General features: G+C 45.1%; 1 protein-coding gene across 1 annotated transcript in view; it reads left to right on the forward strand.

Annotated features, from left to right (window-relative positions):
• The first annotated feature begins 1,414 nt into the window (after positions 1-1,414).
• The window catches only part of FNDC1 (fibronectin type III domain containing 1), a 65,392-nt gene continuing 43,138 nt past the window's right edge, over positions 1,415-23,668 (forward strand). The window contains exon 1 of the mRNA XM_042823782.1: positions 1,415-1,455. Coding sequence (XP_042679716.1) covers positions 1,416-1,455 — 40 coding nt within the window. The 5' untranslated portion in view covers position 1,415. The remainder of the gene's footprint in view (positions 1,456-23,668) is intronic.

Consider the following 23,668-nt stretch of genomic DNA (forward strand, 5'->3'; position numbering starts at 1 on the left):
TGGGTATCACAGTCCTTGTCTGCTAAGCACAAACCAAACAAAAGCAAACCAAACGTCCAGCTCTGTGCACCAATCCAACAGGTGCAACTCCCAGATGACTGCCTCGTCCAACACCTTCACAAACAAACATTTTTGCTGCAAGTCTCAAGCAGGATTTGGTCTTTTCCAATCCTGAGATCCCGGACACTGGGATCTGGATGGGAGGTGGTACTTGTGCCCTACCTCCAGCTGCCAGAACCCTGTCATCTGGAGGCTCCTTTCCTCCTTGGTAGGCAGCTTTGCTTCTAAAAGTCTCTTCTGTGATGTAGCAGTGAGGTTCTGGAGGAAATACTCCAGGAGTATTGAAAGGAGTTTTTCTGAAGACCCCCCACAGCCAAGGGCTGGGATCAGGTCCCTTGGCTGGTCAGTACTGCTGTGCCCATCTAACACACAGTCTGGGACTCCAGCTCACTTTTCAGCTACAGCTCCCACTTAACCGTGGCCACATCAGGGCACAGGAGTCACTTTGCTGGGAAGCAAACTGGTACAGTTCTTTGGGGGGATGCCCCCAAACTGAGCAAGGACGAGTGGGCACCACCCCCAGTATAGCAGTGCAGTGTCCCCAGGGCATACAGCTCGCAGCGTTCTGCCATAAAACCACAAGCTGTTCTCTGTACTTAATTTCTGGCACCTGAGGCTTGAGAGGAACCGAGCACTGCTGTCGGCAGCATAGATCGCGCCGCGGCGTTCCCGTGAGCAAAGGCTGCGAGCAGCTCGGCACCGAGCAGCAAGCAGAGCGGGGCCCTGGAGTAGTACCCCAAACAGCAGAGGTGCGGGTGCGGTTTGGCAGCGTGGCCCCCGCAGCTGCCTCCAAGCCCATCCTGCACACGCTGCAGTAGCACTCAGGGCGGGTGTCTGCACAGGGCAGGTGCGAAGCAGGGCGTTTGGTTTGCTTTGCTTTGCTTTCTGCTTAGCAGGCAAGGACTGTGATATCCGCACCCCTCTCAACCATTTTCGTTTTGGTTGTTTTTGTTTTTTTTTCTTTTCTTCCTTAGTTCCCCCTAGCAGATGAGCTATTAATGATTGCTACGGCACTACGGATCTCGTCTGGGTGCAGGCGGGAGGGATGAGCACCAACCTGCGGATGGGAGAAGGAGGTGTCGGACAGCCCGCACGCCCCGGGGCGGGACGGGACGGACCGAGAGCCAGGGCTAGGGCCGGCGGGGGGCGGAGGGCAGAAGCCCGCCTCCGCGGGGCCGCCCCGCTGCAGTGTCCCGGCAGCCCGGGAGGAGGAGACGGCGGGGCGCGCAGGAAGGAGCGGGGCAACCCCGCGGAGACGGACGCCGGGCGGGCGGCAGCTCCGCGCCCCGCCGCTCCCCGGCCCCATGGCGGCGCCCCCCGCAGCCCCGCCGCAGCCCCGGGCCGCGCTGCTGCCGATGCTGCTGCTGCTCGCCGCGCTGCTCCCCGCCGCCGCAGGTAGGCAGCACCCAGGCACGGGCGAGTCAACACCCCGCGTGCGGCCGCACCTGTCGCCGTCCCGCGTCTCTGTCGCTCCTCAGCCCGGGCGCTTTCTCGCAGTCCCGTAACTGCGCGAGGGGCTGCAGGTGGGCAGCCCCGCGCCGAACGTCCCTCCGGGAGGAGAGGCGAAAGGAACGCGATGCGTTCCCTCGGCCCCGCGGGTCGCACCCTGGCATCCTCGGGCAGTGAGCGTGGCTGGGAGCGCTGCCGCGACCCGGTGTGTGACTGATGGCGCTCCGGAGGTGCGCGCTGCGGATCCCCTCCAGTCTTCCCTCGGGGGTGCGCACAGCGCTGCGGCTCTGCCGGCACCGTCGGCCCCGCGGAGCCGCTTCAGCCCCTCATCCCGTTCCCGAGACTCCTGAACGTGAGGAGAAGGGAATGGGGCGGGGAGTTGGTGTGCTTGGGGCATGGGCAATGTCTGTGAGCAGTGTCACAGCCCGGGAGGGGAGACAGCCAGATGCCGAACGCTGCCTTCTGCTCGTCCGACTGCAACGTATGAAGTGGTTCTGGGGGAGGTTGAAGCCTGTGAGAGTAAATCCATCCCTGTTCCCCTTCCCTCGCTTTGGTGTTCCCCTGCTGGGAACCGGTCCCAAATTCACTCCGTGTTTGGGAGCCGTTGCCTTGAACTGTGCCCGGAGGGCGGGGAGGCTGCCCGAGCTCCGCGAGGGGGGACCGTGGCAAAGGGAGGGAAGGAGCCCTGCATTTTTGTCTGGAAAGAAAGAAAAGGCTTTCTCATCTGGCCTTGCACTGGCGCCGCAGACGAATTCGGGCAGCCCCTTGGGCCAAGGAGGCGACAGAGAGGGGCGTCGCGGCAGAGCCGGGCTGCGGGAGATGTGGCTGTGCGCTGCCCAGAGAGACCCTCGCTGCCCGCTGCCAAATCCCGCATGTGGAAAGGTGCCGAGCTCTTACTGACAGGAAGATGGAAAACTGTCCTCCTGTGGGAACAACCCCTTCTTGGTTGCTCTCATACAAAGAACGCTGAAGCACCTTTCGTGGTAGACGGCGAGAGAAAATTGGGAGGAACGTTACGAAGCTGAGTTCAGACGGAGAGCCTTATTGACAGCAGAAGCTGCTCTCGTGCTCCCTCCTTGTCCAGACTGTGTGACATACACACAGAGAGCTGTGAGGTCTCAAAGGGAACTTTCCACTTCATTTGACTGCATGCAGTGTATCCTCTCAGCTATTGAGGATGATGCTGTAATGGTCTTAACTGTGTAGCTCTGTACTAGCCTCTGGGTGTGCAGAAGTGTGAAAGCCCTGGTGCTGCTCAAGTGTGTAATTCCAGCGCTGCAGGCAGCACAAAGACCATGGCTGTCTTGATATGTGGTTAAGGAGATACTTGTAGAAGCTGGGCTACAGAGGAGTAGATCATGGCACAGAAAAAGGACATGATGTACACTGTGCCTGCAGGAGGAACGGGATCTTGTCTGTATGATCCGGTGTACTGAGTGTGCACTCATATAGACAACTCCCCCTCATGTACGTGCAGTGCCTGACATTGGCATTTCTCATTCAGGGCACTGAAGTGGTAAACGTGGCTTCTGAGCTCCTGCTGCCTGCAGGTGCTCTGCTGTCTTCAGAACACTGAAGCAGAGCAGTATTCTTACCAGGCTCCATTCCTGGTGTTTTGGGGCTGTGGCTTTTCTGGCTGACAGCTGGTCCCAGTGTCACCCAGCTCTCACTATCACTGGAGATAGGAGTGTGGCTGAGATGTCATGAGGATATGCTGCTACCAGGTGCAGTGTCCCTTAAGTTGGCACTGGTGCACTTCCCTCCCTGAAAGTCCCACTCATCTCTTCTGCTTTCGGTGCTATGAAGCAGCAACTGTTTTGCTGATGTTACACCACAAAGTGCTTTTACTCCCCTGAGGAGGAGTGTGGCTCACATCTTCAGAGCTGGAAAGGAGCAGTGGGGCTCCTGAAGCAACAGGAGGTGGCCTGGGAGGTTGTCTGCTGTACATGACCAGCGTGAAGCCGCTGATCTCAGGTTTACATTTTTGTCTATGTGTTTGCTATACTTTCTCCGTGCTGTTGGCTCAGAAAGCCTGCAGCTTGTGTTGAGTGTTCGCAGGCTGCAGTGCCAAGATAAGCATTGCCAAGATCAAGACAGTGGCTTAGAAAGCCCAGGATTTAAAATTGAGAAGGGCTGAGATGTTTTGTTTTTCTGTCTGTTCTCTGGGTCTCAGGGACACACGTTCCTAAGCTTTTCTCCACGCCCTTGAATATTTGGGATCTAGAGAGTTGGCAGCTTAGCCTGCATCTCCACAGCCTGCCTCTGCACTAAAGGGGCACTTACAGCAGCAAGGGATTTTGCACTGGCTTGGTGTCTGTCTGAATTCCATGAAGCTCTGATCCCTGCCCTGATTTATTTCCAACTGCAGCACTTGCTGGTCGCACCCTCTCATAGGATAGTAGCACTCAGGTGCTCTGGAGACTAACAGGCACCTGGGGAGTATCAGATTTCGTGGGTAAACTTCAGAGAAGCCTATAATAAATAGGACCGTGTGCCTGAGCACTCAGCTGTTATCAAGGACAACATCAAAGGTGTTTTCATGGTGACTCTTTCGTTTTGTGGTGTTGGCAGCCTGGGGAGTGGGAAGGTTGTGGTGACTGCCACCATATCCCCAGCGGGACCTTTGATATCATCTGAGTATCCTCTACCCCTCCATGCTGTGGGTCCTTTTCTCTCTGGTACTCACATCTCTGTGGACCTCTCCTCCCACATCCCTCTCTCCCATGGCGGGCAGCTGCTGGCTCTCTGATTCATGCAGCTCAGCCAGCTTCAATTCCTCTTCACCAGCTTCCAGGGTGTGCTCTCAGGGGTGTAACACAGGGCCCTCTCTCTGCTGCTCCTCCAAGCTTCTGCAAAATTTGCACATTTTATACAGCCCAGGATGGTGCTATGGCTTGTTACAGGGATAACAATTGTGTCAGTGGCAAGGGTTCTCCAGTGCTTGTGTAGTGGCAACAGGACATAAACAGCTACCACAAATGAAGGGAAATGATCTATAAAAGCCAGAGCCTTTAGGATACCTGTAGGCCCTGGATTTCCTGGTTCTCCAAGTCCTTGTGGTAAAGGAGCCTGTGCAATTGCATTGCCTCTGCAATCGGTTTGTGTATGTAGCTCTGCTTCAGTGCAGGGCTTGCGTTTGGCAGAGTTGGTTTATACTGGGAACAGGCAGCAGCCCTGAATAGTGGAGAAAGCTAAGAAAGATGAAGGAATGACCCTAGTCATGTAGAAATTATATACCTTAAGTAAAGAGCTTGTGCTAAACTAATGGATTATTATTGATTACCGCAGAGGAAATACTGAAATGGCGCTATAAGGAAGTTAATCCAAGCTTCTCCTTGCTGTGGAAGGAAACCTAACATGTGCATCCAAATTACATATGAACCTCTTAGAATGGGGTCTGGAGAAGTGAGCATTTTACATCACCCCAATTCAATGAGTAACTCGATCATCAAATCAGCTCTTCATTAAACAGAACAAATTACCCTTTGCGGACTATGGAGTGTGTTCCTACTACATCATTCCAGCATAGCTATTTCACTGTTACTCATCAAGTCTTTTTGGGCATCTCGCATCAGTCTCTGTTCCAGCAAATCTTTCCGACTGCTGTATTCTTTTGGCGTTATACTGATTATTTTTCCAGTGAAGAAGTCAGTCATTCTTAATATATATGTCTGCTGTAAAGTAAGAGGCAACTCTTCAAATGGATATTTGTCGTCATGTTTACTGTATAGTTGGCTGCAATATTTTTTGGCTGAAATTCTTGTTTGGAAGAAAGTATGGAATTGCTGGAGCTGGAATGTTGGTTTTCCCATTCGTTTGTCCCAAAAAAAAAAAAAAAAAAAAAAAAAAACCACCCAAAAAGGACAAAAAAACCACAACCAAATAAGACAAAAGTAAGAGAAACTGAATAGTCAACATAATTTACCTGGGTGTTCTGTAAGGGCATGCTCCATCCCTCTATTCAGGCAGATGGAGGGCCAGATTTGGATGCTGCTATTCCTGCTGGATAGTGTCTTGCTTTATGTGGCAGCTCTACTGAAATACATCACAGCACCAGTATCATGCCCTGCATGAACAACTTAGCTGCGTTTTCGCATAGTCTGAATGTCTTTCCCTTTCATCACCTTTTGAAGCCGCACTGAGTTTGGTGACATAATTGTGTGGGGATTTTAGTGCTGGATCCTTTGCAGATGGCCCCTCAGCTCAAGAACAGAAGGGCTGCAGCAGCTTGAAGCCAGCTTTGCAGAGGGCACTCAGCATTTGCAGAAGTAGGTGCTCTGGGTTATGTGTTTGCTGTGCTGTGATCAGTGTCAGACAAGCTCTGTATCAGCTTCTCTCAGAACTGTGCCATCAACTTACTGTTACTGGTCTCCCAAAGTGAATGTATTATAAACAATTAAAGAGCAAATGGAAGTGATAGAAAGGCTCCATCTGGCTCAGATGGACTGGGGCTTTAATGTGATTTTGGGTTGTATATGTTTTTTATAAATGCATTTGCTAAATGTCTGAGATCTTATCGCAGGGGCAGAAGGCTGGAGATCAGCAGACTTGGTTGTATTTATGTCAGAGTCATCCAAACTTTCAGGGTGATAGCTCATATTTCCTTAGCTCCACTTTATCTGTTCTAAAGACCCAGTGCCTGAGTGATGCCCAGCTTCACCCTCTGTTCTCTTCCACTTGGAACTCTCCCTGGAGGACAACAGTGCAGGGACTGAGGTTCCCCTCTGTGTGTTAGGAAGCAGATGGTGATTTTTGTCCCTAATGTAGACTCCCTCTGTTTGATGCTATGATTTACTCAGTGCTTGCACACCTGCTTATCTGCTGAAGTGGTGGTCCTAGGCACAGGTGAAAGACAAGAATCTGGTTGCAAGTTTGTATCCAGAGAGTGGTGGTCAACTGCTCAGTGTCTGGATGGAGATGAGTGATGAGTGGTGTCCCCCCGGGATCAGACCTAGGACCAGTGTTACTAAACATCTTTATAATGACATCAACATTGGGATTGAGTGCACCCTCATCACATTTGCAGATGACACCAAGCTATGTAGTGTGGTCAACACAGTGATGCTATCCAGAGGGATCTAGACAAGCTTGAGGTGTGAGGCCAGGTGAAACTCACAAAGTTCAACAAAGCCAAGTGCAAGGTCTTGCACCTGGGTCATGGCAACCCCCACTACCAATACAAGCTGGGGGATGAAAGGATTGAGCACAGGACTTGGTGAAAGGATGGGAAGCTGGACATGAGACAGCAATGTGCCCTTGCAGCCTGAAAAGCCAGCCATACCCTGGGCTGCATCAAAAGAAATGTGGCCGGCAGGTCAAGGGAGCTGATCCTGCTCCTCTGCTCTGTGTTGGTGAGGCCTCATTCCAGAGGTGTCCAGATGTGGAGTCCTCAGAACAGGAGACATGGACCTGTTGGTGCACATCCAGAGGAGGGCCACAGAAATTATCCAAGGTTTGGAACATCTCCCCTACGAGGACAGGCTGAGAGAGCTGGGGCTGTCCAGCCTGGAAAAGAGAAGGCTCTGGGAGGGCCCCTAATTTGTTTGGTTTGTGAGTGAGATGGTTTACTGTTGATCTAGGTACTGGTGGTATTGTAGGGTCTTAAAGATCTCTGTGACGCTAGAGCCCTCTCCTTAGTTACAGAGTGAATACAGTGCCCTCTCCTCAGTAGCAGTGTACCAGAGGAGAGAGGAAGAGCTGCCCTTGCTATGTGTGGTGTGAGGACCTGAATATCTTCACCTCTGTGGTGGGTCCACCAAGGAGGTCCTGAATGGCATCCCCCCTTCAAGAAATGGGTCAGTTCCCCCAGAAAAGAACAGAAAATAAAATGCAACAGAAAAAGTAGGCTCTTCTCTGGCTGCACAGCTACAGCAGTGAAAACCTAGAAAGTGTGAACAATCTTAGGAAGCCAAATATTCTCATTAGCTGTGCAAAGCAATGTAGTGTTTTGTTTGCAGTGCGGTGTTGCCCATGGCAGAGCTCTAGGCTCCTGCTGTTTGCTCCTCCTGGCTGCCATCACTTGAGGCAGCACTGGGATATGCCACGTCAGGAATGCAGTGGGCATGGCGTGCATCTCAGTGACAGCCTTTCCAGACCAGCATCTGAGTGGCTGTGCTGATGGTGTAAGGTAGATGGGAATGAATGTGAAACCTTGGAGGAGTGTAAATAAATTTTTAAATCGCCACTATAGCAAAGCTAAAGGAGAAATGGCTTTGTATTTCTCACATCCCTCCCTGGGATGACAAGGGGGCTGTCCCACACTGTGCTGGCACAGGAAGGCTGCCCTGGACATGGCAGTGTCTGCACAGCCATGCACTGAGAGAGCTTCTAGGAGAGTATGTACTCTATGCTCTCCATTGGACTGAAGGAAGCAACACCCATATTTGTGTCAGGGCAAGAGGGAGTGAAAGAGAAAAAAGTTTTTTTTCCAGGATCAGCAGTGGGATGGGAGCATACTGATAGTGGATAATACAAGGAGAAGGTTGCATGCAGAGAAACTGGATGAATGAGTCCTGCTAACTGGCTTGGTTGGCTGTGATGGGAAGAGGTTTTGGGGTAGCTTTGTTTAGGATTCTTGTTGGTCTATGATCAGAAAGGATAGGAGGGAAGCAGAAAAGCAGTTCCTAAATTAGGGTGTGTGATAGATACGGGTATTCTGAGCAAATGCATGTGGAGAGCAAAGAGTGTTGATGTCTCAGTACAGTAGGAGATTTTTGTGGATCTTAAGAGTGCACTTGTTTTGAGAGCTGGCATCATGGAGAAATGGCCTTATTGGGAGCACTGCAGGGCACTTGTCTGTTTGGGCTCAGCTGACTTGCCTAAAGGAGAGGGGAGATCTCTTGAGCATACATTTTAAGACAAAGAAGGAAAAAGGATGATTTTTGAACAAAAAAAAAGTTTGGCATTGGTACTAATATTTGCATTCTGATAGCTTTTGTAGTGCTGTCTCTTTTTTTTTCTCATCGGGACTCAGGATTGTCATTTCCCGGAGATGCTCTGTGATCAGGTGGGTTTAGACTCTTTTGGGGTGTTTGTCCCCCACTGCAAAGATATCCTGGGTGTGAGAATGGCTCTGAGCTGGGCTTCCATCAGGACTTTTTGGTAAGAAGGGTGAGAATCTTTTTATTTTTTGATTCAGGCAGGCAACACAACTGCATACAAGCATCTTCATAGACAGTCATACACAAACCATGGGCACATTTCTGAGCATCCAGAAGTAAGGATGTCAGAGCAGTGAAGAGTGCTGGAGTGAGAATTCAGACATTCAGTTCCTGTTGAAGGACCTCCTGATGCTGTCCTGGTGATGACAAGCATCAGAGTAGCTGCTAAGTAGCATCATGTTTCTGAAAGACAGGATGCCTGAAGATAGTGGTGGGTCATGTTAGCACATTGCCACCATTCAACCTGTTGCTGTCCTTGGAGAGAAAGAAGACTTCTTCCTAAGGCCAGTGTCTTGCAGAACATGCTGCTAATAATTGCAATAAGGGTGGCAGAAACAGACTGTAATCAAAATCTAAGAGCTCCCATGAAATTAGCCAAAGGGTTTACAAGATTTTTAGCACTGATAAAGGACCTGTTTGGTTCTTAGTGGGCCTCCAGAATTTATATCTTAAGCTGTTTGTTCTGTATTGATATTTTTAGGTTTTATTTTCTTACTTTTAAAATGTTTATTACTTCTACAAGCATTCCCTGTAAAAATGGAGGGGGCAAATATTAAAACTGAACGGTCTGCATGAGCCTTTAAGTATTTTGGGCTGTGAGAACTGTGTTTTCAAGGAGCTTTGCTTCTTTAACAAAACGTTTGTGCTTCTGAATGGTAGCAAATGGCAAACCCAGATGACAGTCGCAAATTGCTTAAGCTGTGTGTAGAGCAGTGCAAACTTTGTTGCCTTGCCAGTAGGATGCAGCCTTGGTTAGAGGGACCCAAGGTAGGGTTTGCTGTCCCAGCAGAGCTGCTTCCTCAGTGTTGAGCATACAGAACTTCACAATCCAGGCTGCCGGTAACTATGTTGAACAGCATCTTGTGTATCATGCAGGTATAGTCAAAGCCCTGTGATGGTGGATTTTCCTGACATAGAATTTTGGGGCTGGTTTTCAGCAGGAGCTCATTTTGTTTTCTAGCTTGACACTGGGGTAAGAGCAGCTATTAATTACCATTTTATTTTTTCTGAGTTTTCTGACCACAGTTGTTCCTTTCCCTCTTCCTTACTCCTTTTGTTCGTTTTTCTTTCCCAGAATCATGGCTTGGATTGTCCTGCCTTAGGGTGATTTTATTTAACCAGCAATTACTGAAGTACTCCTTGAAGACCACAGCATAAGTTCACAAACAGAAACAGGGAGCAAAGAGCAGATTCTACTACATTTACTCATGCATATTATTGTTACTCTGTTAGTAGATTTCCTGAAGCTAATACTGGTACATGCGACAGGACACAGTCTTACTATCACTGAGTAGATATAATCTGAAACCAGATATAAAAAAGACAATTAATGGTGCAGAGCTCTATGATTAATTATCTTCTGGAATATTTAAAACTCCCTGTGTCTTTGGAAAGTCTAAAACCCCCATGGGAAGGCTGCTGTAGTATCCTAAAAGCCAACTTCTGCCCTACTTCCCTTCCAAGCAGCGTGGCCAGTGACTGTTTTGCTGAGGACAATGGCAGGAAATTGTGCTGTAGGCAAGATCTTGCTGGACGTTGTTACAGAGCCACAGCATTTCTGTGCTTAGGATGCAGTGATGCTGTCACAGCTCCATGTCCTGGAAATAGAAAACAGCTGATGCTGGCTGGCAGACCTGTTGGTGGTGATTACTGCCATGAATGGAGAGGACTTTCTTCACTATAAAAGCAAATACAAAAGAAGATTTTTATGAAGGGTACTTATGTCAAGAAAAAAAAAAAAAGTATCTTCTGTCCTGTACCTCTACTTTCTTCTTTGTAGCATCAGTAACTCCTCTCCTTCCACTCCTTCTGCCAAATCTTCCACATTGGCTGCAATAGGGGTGCAATAATAACAGCAGGCCACTCTGCAGACTGATAAAGTAGCAGTCTACAAATGGCTTTGTAGGACTCTGTATATAGAGTTGTAGATATTTCTAGGCTAAGCCAGGGGAGTTGTCAATGGATTCTCTTTCTCAAACTTGCAGAGATGTGTGTCTTTTCACTACATTCAGCTGCTCTTCAAGGGTTTTAATTGGGTAAAATCCCTGCTGAGTCACCCCAGCTAATAGTTGGCAGACCACAGTATGTAAAGTGATGTGACTGCAGGGGGCTGTGGCCATTTGCCATGACAGTATGTGCTCGGATGTTATAGGACTGGATATAGAGAAATGTGGAGTACAACCCTGGGCTTTGCACGAAGACATTACTTTGGATCTCACTGATGGTGTTTTCTTTCTGAAAATGAAATGAAATAGGAAGGTTGTTTATCACTGAGGAAAGTCTGTGCTTATCTGTTTCTTCTCTGAGTCCAACCTAGTGTAGAGTTCAGAAAGACAATGGTAAAATTATTCTGCATTTTTTCCAGTATTTATGAGTTTCAAATTTTTGGAGACTTGGACTATGTGCAGTCAGTTTCCTGCTTCAGGGTACAAACCTGTGCATGTATTTTTTGAAAGGGCTTTTGCAATAAATAATGTGTAATAAAGTTATTTAGAAGAATCAGAGCTGGTATTAATTCAAGATGTGAATTGTGAGCAGTTGTATATTACAGGTCATTAAATAATGCTTTAATGCTTTTTGTTTGTATTTCTTTTGTGAATGGGAAGAAGCAAGTTTAATTGTGTTATTTTAGGATGTACTTTTTCCAATCTTTTTGAAGAAAATTAATCTCTAAAAGCTTCTAATGAAAGAGCAGAGATTAGTGCAGAGGCAGTGTTTTGTTCTTAGCAAGCCTGTGCTTTGGAAAACTCAAACTTTTCTGATTTATGAAAGGTTTGTAATGTGGAGAGTATGTGGAGAGTTTTAACTTATTTTCCTTCAGTGCATGATGAAGCTTGAATTCCTACTTTCTGACTTTGCGAGCTTGAGGAATTTTTGGCAATTTCTAGTGGAAAGTTAAACGTACATTTCAGCTAGAGATGGAATGGAAAAACTTTACATAAACATGTGAATCTCTGGTAGATTAAAAAATCTATGCTACTTTACAGGGTAAGGGAGCAGGTTTAGCATGTATTGTGGTGGGTTTAGGGAGAGGAGTAAATCAGCCCTTCTATATATGCAAGTTCTCCAGAGCTTATAGGGAGGGAAATTTTGGTGAAGTCTGTGATTTACATAAAGAAATGAGACAAAACCAGAGCCACACCATCCAAGTTGACAAGACTTTGGGTCCAAAACTAGTCTTTGCTTCAGAAGTGTCTCACTGATCGTTTTTTTTTTGGGGGGTGGGGTGGGATCAATATTATGGTGTAGGTACCTGAAGAACAGTTGAAGCTATGAGTTTTTGGCTAGTTACAGCTTAGTTAGCACTTAGTATTGTTTCCACAAGTGACTAGGGTAATTCATTTAGTGGGCATTAAGCTACCTAAGATGAACTCTTTCTTCAAAGGTTTTGGATAATGATATAAAGAGGTGAATGTGGAAGAGAGGTGTTGATTCCCACTTAACATGGAATCCCAAACCAGTGCAAGAGGAGCAACATTCGTCTCCTGCTTTGTGGATCTGCCATAAAACATCCCAGCAGCCAAGAGCTGAACAAAGTTTGGAAGGAAATTAAGTGTTTGAATGGGTGTATTTCATTGAATGAAACTAAGCGTAGAAAATGAGTAATGTGAACTAATGGTATAAAACCTTGAGCTTTATGAGTGTGAGTAACCACTACTTGGTGGGGATGGAGTGAAAGCTGGTGTAGGCTGGTGTACCACCTGCTGTGAGTTTCCATAAGCCTTGTCCATATTTCCCATCAAGATAATTATGTGCAATGTTTCCTTCAGCCTTTGAAGGAGCAGGAGCATGTTCTTTACTCCACTGCCTCTGTAATGTGCCAGTGATTTTAATGAAATGGCACTGATGTGAAAACAGAGCAATGGAATGGAGATTTAAGTTCATGAGAAATGATCCAGGTGTGCAGCACAAAGATGCTTCTATGGTTTAGCTGGCCTCTTAATGAGCAGTGCAATTTTCATGGGTGTGTTTTACTGCTTGGAGGTCGATGGCCATGGCTGCAGGCAGCAGGATGGGGGTTTGACTCATGAAAGTACATGCTCAAGCTCTGTCCCCTGCCAACCTACTTCAAAGCTAACTGTGGGGATGTGGCATGGAGAGGGAATGCATGACAGCCTAGAAACAATAACCTCTCTCTTTTGTTACCTGGCCTGCAGGTATTTTTGGAGGTCTACTCCAGAGAACGAGGCTGACTCACCTGCAGACAGGGATAAAGACTTGTGGACAGGCTGTGATGAAATGATGCCCAGATGAAGGTCCAGACTGGGCAGAACAGCATCGTGCAGGCATCAGTGCTGGAGAGAGCATCTATGTAGTTGTAGGATTGTTAGCTCTATGGCAGTATTTGCTTTCTTGGCAGAGTTTTTGAGGTTTCTGATGGGTGTAGCCACAGAGTGGATAACGGCTCTATGTCTCGGGCTGCATGGAGGAGAAAAGACTCTGGGAGGACCTTATAGCAGCCTTCCATTACCCGAAGGGGGCCTATGGGAAAGCTCAAGAGGGACTTTTTATACAAGCAAGTAGTGACAGAACAAGGAGAAATGGCCTTAAACAGCAAGAGGGTAGATTTGGACTAGATATGAGGAAGAAATTCTTTACTGTGAAGGCAGTGAGACACTGGAATAGGTTGCCCAGAGAGGTTTTGGATGCTCCCACCCTGGAGACCTTCAAGGCCAGGCTGGATGGGGCTTTGAGCAACCTGGTCTAGTGGGAGGTGTCCCTGCAATTGCAGGGGGATTGGAACTAGATCATCTTAAAAATCCCTTCCAACCCAAACCATTCTGTGATTCTATGGAGTACTCATTAAGAACAACCCTGCAAAGAAGAACTTAGAGGTCTTGATGGATGAAAAGCTGGACGTGAGCCAGTAGTGTGCTATTGCAGCCTGGAAGGAAGGCCATCAGTATCCTGGTTATTATCAACAGAGAGGTGGCTAGCAGGGAGAGGAAGGTGATTGTCCCTCTCTACTCTGCCTTTTTGAGGCCCCATCTGGAGCACTGTGTCCTTACCTGCAGCCCAAGTATAGGAGAGATGCGGAGCTGTTGGAGTGGGTCCAGAGGAGGTTCACAGAGATAATCAAAGGGCTGGAGTACCTCTCCTATGAAGAAAAGTTGAGGGCATTGGGCTTGTTTAACTTGGATAAGAGAAGGCTTCGGGGACACCTCATAGGCAGCCTTCCAGTAGTTCAAGGGAGCCTTCAAGCAGGAGGGGAGCCAATTTTCTTTACGCAGTCTGATAGTGATAGAACAAAGGAGAATGGCTTTAAGCTAATGAGGGAAGATTTAGGTTAGATGTTAGGAGAAAATTCTTTACTCAGAGGGTGGTGAGGTGCTGGAACAGGTTGCCCAGAGAAGATGTGGATGCCCCATCTCTGGAGGCATTAAGGGCCAGATTGCATGGGTCCCTGGGCAGCCTGATCCAGTGAGTGGCAGCCCCACCTATGGCAGGGGGTTGGAACTAGAAGATCTTTAAGGTCCTTTCCAAATTAAGCCTTTCTATGATACTTCATTTTAGACTATTTAGATATTGAAGTTAACGTACTCTCAGGTTTGAGTAACAGGGGAATATGATTATGAAAACCACCATGGATAAGATGTGTAAATAATGTGCAGACAAGAGTCATACCCACAGTGTCAAATGACACAAGCTTTGAAGGAGCTCTTTTTGTTCCAGACAATGTCCTACAATGGCATGAGGAGCTTGATGTGGATTTATGTTCTGATTTCCTCCAGGACATCTCCTGTCTGTCAATGAATTTCTGACTAGAGCTAGGAAACGGCTTGTGAGAAGAGAATCTAGAGGAAAACAAACTCTATTGTCTTTATTCTTTGCTTCTGACATGTTTCTGGTGCTGTCAGATTAAATTCAGACCTCACCACTTAGGGCACCTTTGGGCTCTAATTTATCGCAGAAACAGAGCTTGTAAGTTGATATTTGTGCTCTTTCTGTAGTTGGATGCACACTGTAGCCTAGAAGTGTGAATTTCTTGCCCATCTGGTTGGATTTGAGAGTCATCAGAGCCCCCAGCTGAAGCAGCCAGGAGTCTTGAGGAGCAGTACAGGGTCAGCACTGGGAAACCTCAGGTGCATGGCAGATGAGAAGCACCAAATTCCTTCCTTTGGAAGGATGGGCAACTGAAAGGATGTGCTTGGGAGAATAAGATGAAATTGAGGCTTTATCAGGTCCATTGCCAACTTTTCTTTTAATCAGTGAGTTCCACTTTTTGCAAACCTGATTTCCTGTGACAGGTGTGATAAAGGAGAGGTTTCCTCCCTGAGGTCAGGGAATATCAAGTCAGACTTGGAGTACCACAGAGTTCAGAAACTCTTTACCTGCTTCTCTTTTAAAGCCTAAAAAAGGTTAAGCAAAGTCAGTAAATAAAGATTAAAAGGATACTTGCATATACAATTGAAAGTTGCTTGGCTACTAGAGATTTGAAATTTAATTGCTATCAAAAACTTGTTGGTCGTAAGCCTAATTCTGTTGATGGTAACACCTAATAGATTTGTGCTCTTTGATGGTTCACCACACTCGCAAACAGTTGATGCTGAATTTGTGGCTTTGTCCTCTGTGGGGAGAAGGAATTCTTACCTTCTTAGTCATTCTGATAGTGCTTCTGGCTGATATGGTTGAACCATATCTAAGAGAATGATATACTAGAAATAAAGATTACTTTTGCCAAGTGAAGAACTTCAAATGTAAGCAAGCTAATAATATTACAACCATGAAGCATGCATTGAAGAGAATCCATACTCAAACTTAGAAAGGTTCTAGCATGGAAAACAGAATAACACTAATGTGCATTAAACAGCAGGTGGAGGAGATGTATCTGGACAAAGAAATGATTTGAGTGGTGGATTTAAAAGCCACTTTCCGGTACTGCTTTTGAAGTTGGTTTTGAAGCTGGTTTTAAAAACACTTCTGAAATGGTTTTGCCAAATGTTCAGCTTTTTCCATTTCTTGTCTGTTAGGGAGTTGAGAATAATTAAAGTTTTTATGACATACATTATTCTCTAAACATTGCTCCATTTTCTTTTTACCATTGAAGATTTTACTGTAGATGAGTTACAGTTCTACATATCATATCTAATTTTATAGTCTGTGCTGCACCCATCTCCATCTCATGATCAGCACCTGGAAGTTTTCAGTAGGCCTGGTATTGGAAATGGTTTCATGTTTTATAATCCCAGACATGGCTGCTGAGTCAAGCAGGTTGCCATAGTTCTCCAGGAACTGAAACAGTGGCTTGATGTAAACCATATGCTCTGGAGCCCAGGCAGCCCGCTTTGTGTGGGTTGCAGCAGGGAGCCCTGGGGCCTGAGCCGTGCAGCCAAGAGAGGCCAGGACTCTCCTGCTCAGCTTTGCTGGACTGTTGGAGTGAGTTTTTTTTTTTTATCTGCACCATGAATGGGAAGTAGCAATGCTTTGCTGCCTCCTCTTCTCCCTCCAGAGTGGGAGTAGCTTACAAAATAAACTGTGTGCTACCAAGGTCTCAGCTTGAAGAGGGCTGAAGAGCTTTGGATGAAGTCTTGAATGAAAGAATTCAAAGAGTGATACTTTTAAGTGCTTGTCAGACTGCCAGCTGCCATGTTTTTACTCCATTGCCTTGGTTGTTTCTGAGATGTTGTCAGTGCCTTTTGTAACTGTTATTCTTCAGGTAATCAGAGCTGAGCTTTAATCCATCCCTGCATTCCTTTGCTTGGTATAACATTGGTCTTGTCTTGGGATCTTTGTAGACAATCTCTTCCCAAAGGGTACACTCCAGATGGCAACTGAAGCTTCTCCATCTTCTGTGTTGACAGTTCAAGCCATCTGGTTAGAACTACGTATTTATCTGTGGATCTTGTTATCTGTAGATAATAGGGAATCAAACAATTGAGAAGGAAACATGTTTTCGCATCCGTTAAAAAAAAACAAAAACAAGAACAAAAAAACCCACAACCTCCCTGAATATATTGCATTGACTTAAAAAAATAAAATAAAATCTAATAGAGTGTTGTACTGAATAGGGAACTATTGATAATTCCTCAGAAAATACTGATGTTCAATAGGAAGTGCCCCTTGTGGAGGTTTTGCAAGTGTTCCTTATGGGAATTCCAACTGCAATTTGGCCCTTTATTTTCAGAGACAGCACTTAGTGCCTCAGTCCCCAGCCACTGTGATGTTTTTTGTTTCTTCTAGTTCTGAGGTCGTGTTTTAGATCTCTTAATGTCTTTATGTTTCTTTGGTGGACCTGTATCCTTCTTAAAACATAGTGACTGGCTGTAGAACACAGTTCTTACAGCAGCAAGGCTTCATTGCACTGCAGGTTAGAATAATCTTCAACCAATACAGCCAGTGTTACACTGATTTTTATTTATTTTATGGTTTTGTGTTGTTAATTTGGTCAGTATGGGAGCAGTGACAATGCTGCTGCTTTGCATGGCATTCTTCATTTCATGTTTACTTCTTTGTGATGTCTTTTTTAATCTTCCAGTGTATATTATAAATTTTGTCAGTGCATATAGATATATCTGCAATTTATATCCACGTATATATAACCACAGGGAAATGTTACACTTGCAAACACACACTTATTGAATGTCTTTATTATTATATGTGTACCTCATTTTTCATGAATGTTGGTGTTGAAAGCTTTGAATTCAGGAAACTCCAAGTTAAAGCTGCAGTCTTATCTGCACAGCGGTGCTGAAGTCTTTCCCAGAGGAGCTGAGAGTGTTGAGTCTTCATCCTATATCAGAACAGCTTAGCACTACTCTCACGGAGAACTTGTGGAAGTCTGCTTATGTGGTTAGTTCAGTAAAAAGTCAACTCAGAATAAATGTTAATAATACAATTTATGGACTTGGCTCTTTTTCACAGTGTGGAGCAGCATTTGGAATTGTTTTTGCTGGTGGATGCTACCATAGTAAAAGTATGTACATCTGTCATTTTGGATTCCTTGGAAAAAGCAGGAATGATTCTGTCATCTGTGTGGATGTCATGGTCACACAGAGTTGTGCCACTCACAAATCTTCTGCCTTTTCTTCCAAACTTACTCATTGATAGAAAGCCAAGAAGAGAATGTCTCTCTGTAGTGCATCTTTTTGATAAGAGAGATGTGAAGCTTGCAGAGCTGGACACGAATTGTGACTTTGAACACGATTGCTCACATAAGTGAATGGATCTAATGGTAAGGATGTGGAAAGGGGATCCAAAATGGAAAGTATTTTGAAATAAACTTGCAGCCCCTTTTCTTTCCTTCTTCAATGGTAGATGTGCTTCTCATTCTCTTAAACCCCTCTGCTCTGAATGCAATGTGGGGTGTGTATGCACATATTCCCCTTTCCTCCCAAACCTTCCCTCTGCTCTTCCAGCCCTCACTCCTGGGGCTGCTAAGGAAGTGGCCATGCGTGGTGGGCACCTGCAGACCATGGCAGGGCTGTGGTGTGATTTTGCAACCCCTACAAGGTTTTGGGGTTTTACCAGAGGAAGTTGGCCTTGGTGATTTGGTCACTGGAGATGCCTCAACTGAAGCCTTCAGTAACTTGCTCTCTGCTGTTCTTAAGTTGTAATTTGTCTGTTAAACACATAGAAGTATGTTGTTGCGTTTGCAAATTGCAAAGTCCTACTTTACTTGGCATTCAGAGGGCTCTTCTGAGAGTGCCCTGGAAACTTCTGTTAATGCTGTCAATTTAAGGAATGTCTCCTGGGTGCTAGGTAACTCTTCTATGGATGTATAATAAATAGCTCTGTGTAAATCAAACATTACCGTTGGATACTGGTCCTCTGTCCAAAACTCCTTGCTGGAGCCTGGTGAATTATGGCACACTTTCTATTGTGCTTTGCAGGAACTAAAGTGTTCCAGTTCCTGCTTTCCATGGCCAAGCCCAAGTGTGTGGATACGTGTTGAATGAATTTTCTTTGTGAAACAAAGGATTTGTGTGTCACTTGCCTCTGCTACTTTAACTGTTTGGCTTATTTCCAGGAGGAGATCTGATGCCGAGCATATGAATTAGCAGCATTAAATAAGCCAATCAGTCCATGCAGGGTCAAGGTTGATGATGCCTACTTCCCAGTAAGCCTGAGGCTGGATTTGGGCTCCCATTTCAATCCTATTTTCTCTAATTGGATAATTCCACTTGAGGTGAAGTACCTCAATGCTAGGAAGAGCCTTGTTAGAGTTAGTGCCACACTGTGTGATGTGGCTGAGCTAAAGTAAGTCAAGGACAAGGTCTTGTGCAGTTGGAGCAGGCAGTGCATCTCGATTCAGAGGGCCACATCAGCACTGCAAGAGTTGGCTCACCAACTGCAGGAAATATCTTTGAGGAGTGAACTCCGCTCAGGATGGCCCCAGTCCAGCCCTCGATGAAGCTAGTGGAATTGCTCCCATTTTCTCAATGAACCTTGGATCAAGCTAGCAGCTCAAGAAAAAAAAAAAAAAAAAAAAAAAAAAGAAGAAAAAAAGGAAAAATCCATTAGTATTCTGCCAAAGTGACACGGTGCATTAATTTTTGGGTAGAAAACAAATGTCTTCCTGTATTATTTTGTCTGTTCTTTTCTGCTGATGTGGCTTTGGGATAGCTGTGTGAAGATAAGTAACACTGAGAGCATGTGAAAGCAGGGAACAAAGCAGCCGCCCCTGCACGGATTGCTGGATGAGGAAGGTAGTAGTGCTTTCTATGCTGCCTCTCAGTGATGGTAAAATGTGTCTTTTCTTTTGCTGCTGGATAGAAAGCCTTGAGCTACACAAAGAATTGCAGAACTTTAGATGCTTGGCTCTGCTACTGAAGTTTTGCTCTCTCCTTTTTCAGATTCATACTCTATTTCAAATTGGATGGAAAAATTAAATGATGTATCCAAATTGTCCCAACCCTTAAAACCCATGCATTAAGTGGTTTACCTGCTGGAGGACTATGGAGAGCCATGAGGAAAACAACACCCATTGCGGGCATGAAATGATAGGAGATCATGTTGCAAAGCATTTTTCAAAACAATAAGCTCTTTTCCTGGCAGAGGTCTGGCTGTGATACAGGCCTTGGTGCATGAACACACTTTGGCTTTCCTGGTGCCTTCTGTGGCTGCATTTGCCACACATTACAGACTTAAGTGTCACCAAATGTACATTTCTCAGCAGTTGCATTTAAGGGAGATTGATATAATAAGCTATAGAGTGTTGATGTTTTATGAAGAGTCTTGCCTCACAAATGGAATTCATTTTAGAGCTGCCAACTAAAGAATCAAAATATAGTGCCTCTCTTTTCTGTTTGTTTTCTGTCAATTTTTTTTTTAATACAAGTACAACTGATACATTTATGTCTTCTCACAATGGCAGGACTTGAATACTTAAGAGCGCATGGTATCCAACAACATTATATCCTAAAGAATTATCTCAGAGATGTAGTAACCATAGCTGGTTTCTAGCATTGGTGATGGGTCTTGGGAGGGAAGCTGTAGGGCATTGATAAACTGAATTGCTGAGCTCTGAAACTGGATAGCTCTTTCAATTTGGCAGTGGTGCAGTGTTATTATCTCAGAGGACAATTGATTGTGCTCAGGGAGCAGTTAAGGACTTCTTAAGAAAAGGATCCACTCTTTCAGGAGGGTGAATGAACTGGGATGTTTGGCACATTTTATTTAGTCTTCCTTGTTTTATTTTTTATTTTTTGGTAAAGGAGCACTGGTCTCAAATCCGGAGTACAGAATCGATCAGCCTTATCTGAAAACCTAACATATTAAATATCTTTCTATCTATAAGAAATTCCACCAGCTTACTGTTACAGTGCAGACATGATGATTTTTAGCAGAGCTGTCCATGTCAGGATTTCCTTTCCACCTGGCATTTTTGGTCTTTGCTAATACGTGCGTTTGATCACTTTCTGATGAGCTTGTTATCTCCAAGCAATGTCTCTTTTCAATCTGTTAGTTTGCTAGTTTGTGTCACTGTGCTTAGTCTCACAAACTTCTGCCTGGAATGAAGAGATTGGTAGATGTTTATAGACTGTATGAATGTTGTCTACCATCTCTGCCAAATACGTGTTCTCTCTGCAGCAGAACACATTTTATAGGTCCAGTTTTCCAGGGCTGAAAGTAATGACATATGGGGAGAAAATGCAGAAAAGTTCTTGCTGACTGCGAAAGGCAAAAGCAAACATTTTGCACTTAGATTTGTGGTGGTAAATTAACAGCGCCCAATTTTTTTAATTTTTTTATTTTTTGATTTTTTTGGTGGATTCAGATTTCAGCTACTTTTTACATTTATATTCTAATTGGTTTGAATTGCTTGGGATATTTTTCCCCCACAGTTACAGATTGATTACTAGGGGTCAGTACTTTCCTTTTCATCTGGAGCTAATCTGTTTTTCCATTGCTCGATAATTGATGAGGCCTTCTGAAGAATCTGTGTGATTTGGCAAGTGCAAGCTGCCTCCTTGTGTGGTTGTTTAGAGGATGTTTTATCCTCAGCTTAGACCTCAAACTCTGGGCTTACATCATTTCTAAAACGTTCTCCCACAGTCCTGACACACACAGAAACTTTGGCAAAAGTAGCAAATGCTTCAACTATGATAAGTCAGTACCAGCACTTTAATCAGCCCTGCATTTTTGGGTCCAAGATACAATATACAAATTCCTGCAGCTGTAGCTAATATTTCTACGCTGAAGACAACACAGGGGACTCACTCGTTCTTATTTTCTTGAATGTAGAAAAGGACTTGATTTTGTTTTAATTGCAGATAGAACTTTAGATGAGGTCTTAAGATGGTTAGTAGTTTATCTTTGTAGTTTGCTCAGAATGGAGGTCCACAAAACTGTTAAGTCGGTTTTCAGGCAATAAACCTGGTCGTATTTGCAGGCACAAGTACTGGGGAGATGGACAAGTGTAAGTTTTCAGTTCAGTCAATTGCTTGGTAGTCGATCCCAAAAATTATTAGAAAATAATGGTCAGGAGTGAATGCATTTGCAGTGTTAGTCTTTTCATTGCTATGCTTTTGGAACCTCATCAAGAGTTTGCTGAAATCCAGTTGAATTCCTGGTGTGCCAGAGTAGGTATAAACTGGGGAACAATAACTGCAGGCTTGTGTGCTTTTATAAATGTCAGATCTACTGTGTCTCATAGGAGAAGTCACAGGCACTGTCATAGCTGTCATGTCTGTCATGTATGTCAACATAGTTGTTCAGTTTTCACATTGATCTGAAGTATGTATCTTGTATTTGGACCTTTTGGAGTTATCTTTCACTGAGAATTCAAGCAACTTGCCTACATTTAGACCACTGCAAAAGACAAGGAGAGATGCCTGGCTGGATCAGCCTATAGGCAATCCAAGGAAGTGGTAGAAATGCCCCCACTCTCAGAGATCCTAAAATTGACTGCTCTCACTGTCCATTTTAGGAACTCCATTTTAAAAAGCCCATTTATCTGGAAATGACTCACCAGGCCTGGATGGAGCTGTAGTATTAATGTTGGGAGTGAGCAACAGTGCAAAGCATCCATCCATCCATCCTATGGGGGTATGTTATGCCAGGTAGCGAGCAAGAAATGTGAGTTTCTGGGTGTCTGGATCTCCTGTTGGTAAATGTACTACTTTCTGTATCACTGGAAATGAAAACTCCCAGTTGTAATCCAATGCATCTTTCCTCCCATTTGCAGAAAGAAGTTTAATTTACTGATCTCTTTACCATTTGTTGTTGTACTTGCATAACTGTTGGATTTTTGTGCTTAAGTGAACCAATTCTTATTGTCACATTAACCTGTTCAGAAGAAACTAGAGAATTTGTACAAAGTCTGGTTGAAGGTAGATGAAGCCCAGCATCACCCCAATGGATCCATTTTATAGTCGTCCATCTCTAATTTCCATCCATGCTTCTCTCTTGTCCTATTCTCAATTTCAGCACTGTTTCTTCTCAGTTTATACCAAATTTCCATTTGTATTCATATTTCCATGTTGTCTTTAGTATTACTATAATATCTAATATTGTTGCTATCAAGCAGTTACTTCCCTGGGTCTTCATCATTTCAGCCTCTCCTCTTCAAACCCCATTTCTTGCACCTGTTCTTGTCTCTCTTAGTCTATGACTGAAAACAATGCCTTATTTTTTTTTCCCAAGAGATTTTGCTTTCTTTTGTTTTCCTTAGCTCAGCAAATAAACAAACTGCATGCTCTCATAAATCCAAGTCCTGACATGTCCACGTGCACATCCAGCACCTGAATCCTAGAGACAGAAGAAGGTCATGGGATTTGACCTTTGTAGTGCTTTGACCTTTCTTTTTTCATGAACTGTGAGCTGTTTAAGACTCTTGTTCCTGAGGAGTTCAGGCTCCCCACAGGAATCACTGCTTTGGGAACTGAATTACTTTGAATGATGCTCCAGATTTATTTCTTCCTCCTACCTGATGTTTAATTGCTTGTTTTTTAAGACAAATGAGCCTGGCCAGCAGGACCAGGCTATGCTCCGTAGGGCTAAGTTAGCTTTGCTTGTTCCTCAGCCACTGCAGTCTCTGCATTACTGTTCCCATGGAAATCCATGCTTCTTGCTGGGGCCAATGTGAGAGGAGAGACCAGAGCAGGAGAGTGCACAGATACAGGGGATGTGACAGCAGAAAGCAGTGACTTGCTGTCTATGGGGACTCACTGAGTGGGAAATGTCCTGACTGGTGGAGAGTGGAGAGTCCAGCTTTGCGGTGCCTTTGGGACAGCAAGTTTGCAGGTGCTCATATAAGATGAAGCAGTCTTTTTCTGTGTCCAAGGTCAGAGCCATCAGCCATATTCTGGATGAGGTTGATGGCTCCCGGGCCATGGGCTGCAGCAGCATGGACAAGTTTCATTCTGCTGCTCTTTGTTCTTAATGAGAAAGAACTTCCTTGCCTAGCTGGACACGTGCTTCACATAAAAATAGTGTTTTTGGTGGTTCCACGTTTACCATCAGAACTATCTAAACTGTTCTTTGATAGCTCTGTCCTGGATGCTTTCCTGTTGGTCAAACTATAATGAGAGAAGAATAATAGGAGTGAAGCTAACTAG

Source organism: Centrocercus urophasianus, unplaced genomic scaffold (genome assembly GCF_019232065.1).
Source record: "Centrocercus urophasianus isolate 14NV4802_14NV808 unplaced genomic scaffold, USGS_Curo_1.0 seq_10, whole genome shotgun sequence".
NCBI classification, from domain to species: domain Eukaryota; kingdom Metazoa; phylum Chordata; class Aves; order Galliformes; family Phasianidae; genus Centrocercus; species Centrocercus urophasianus.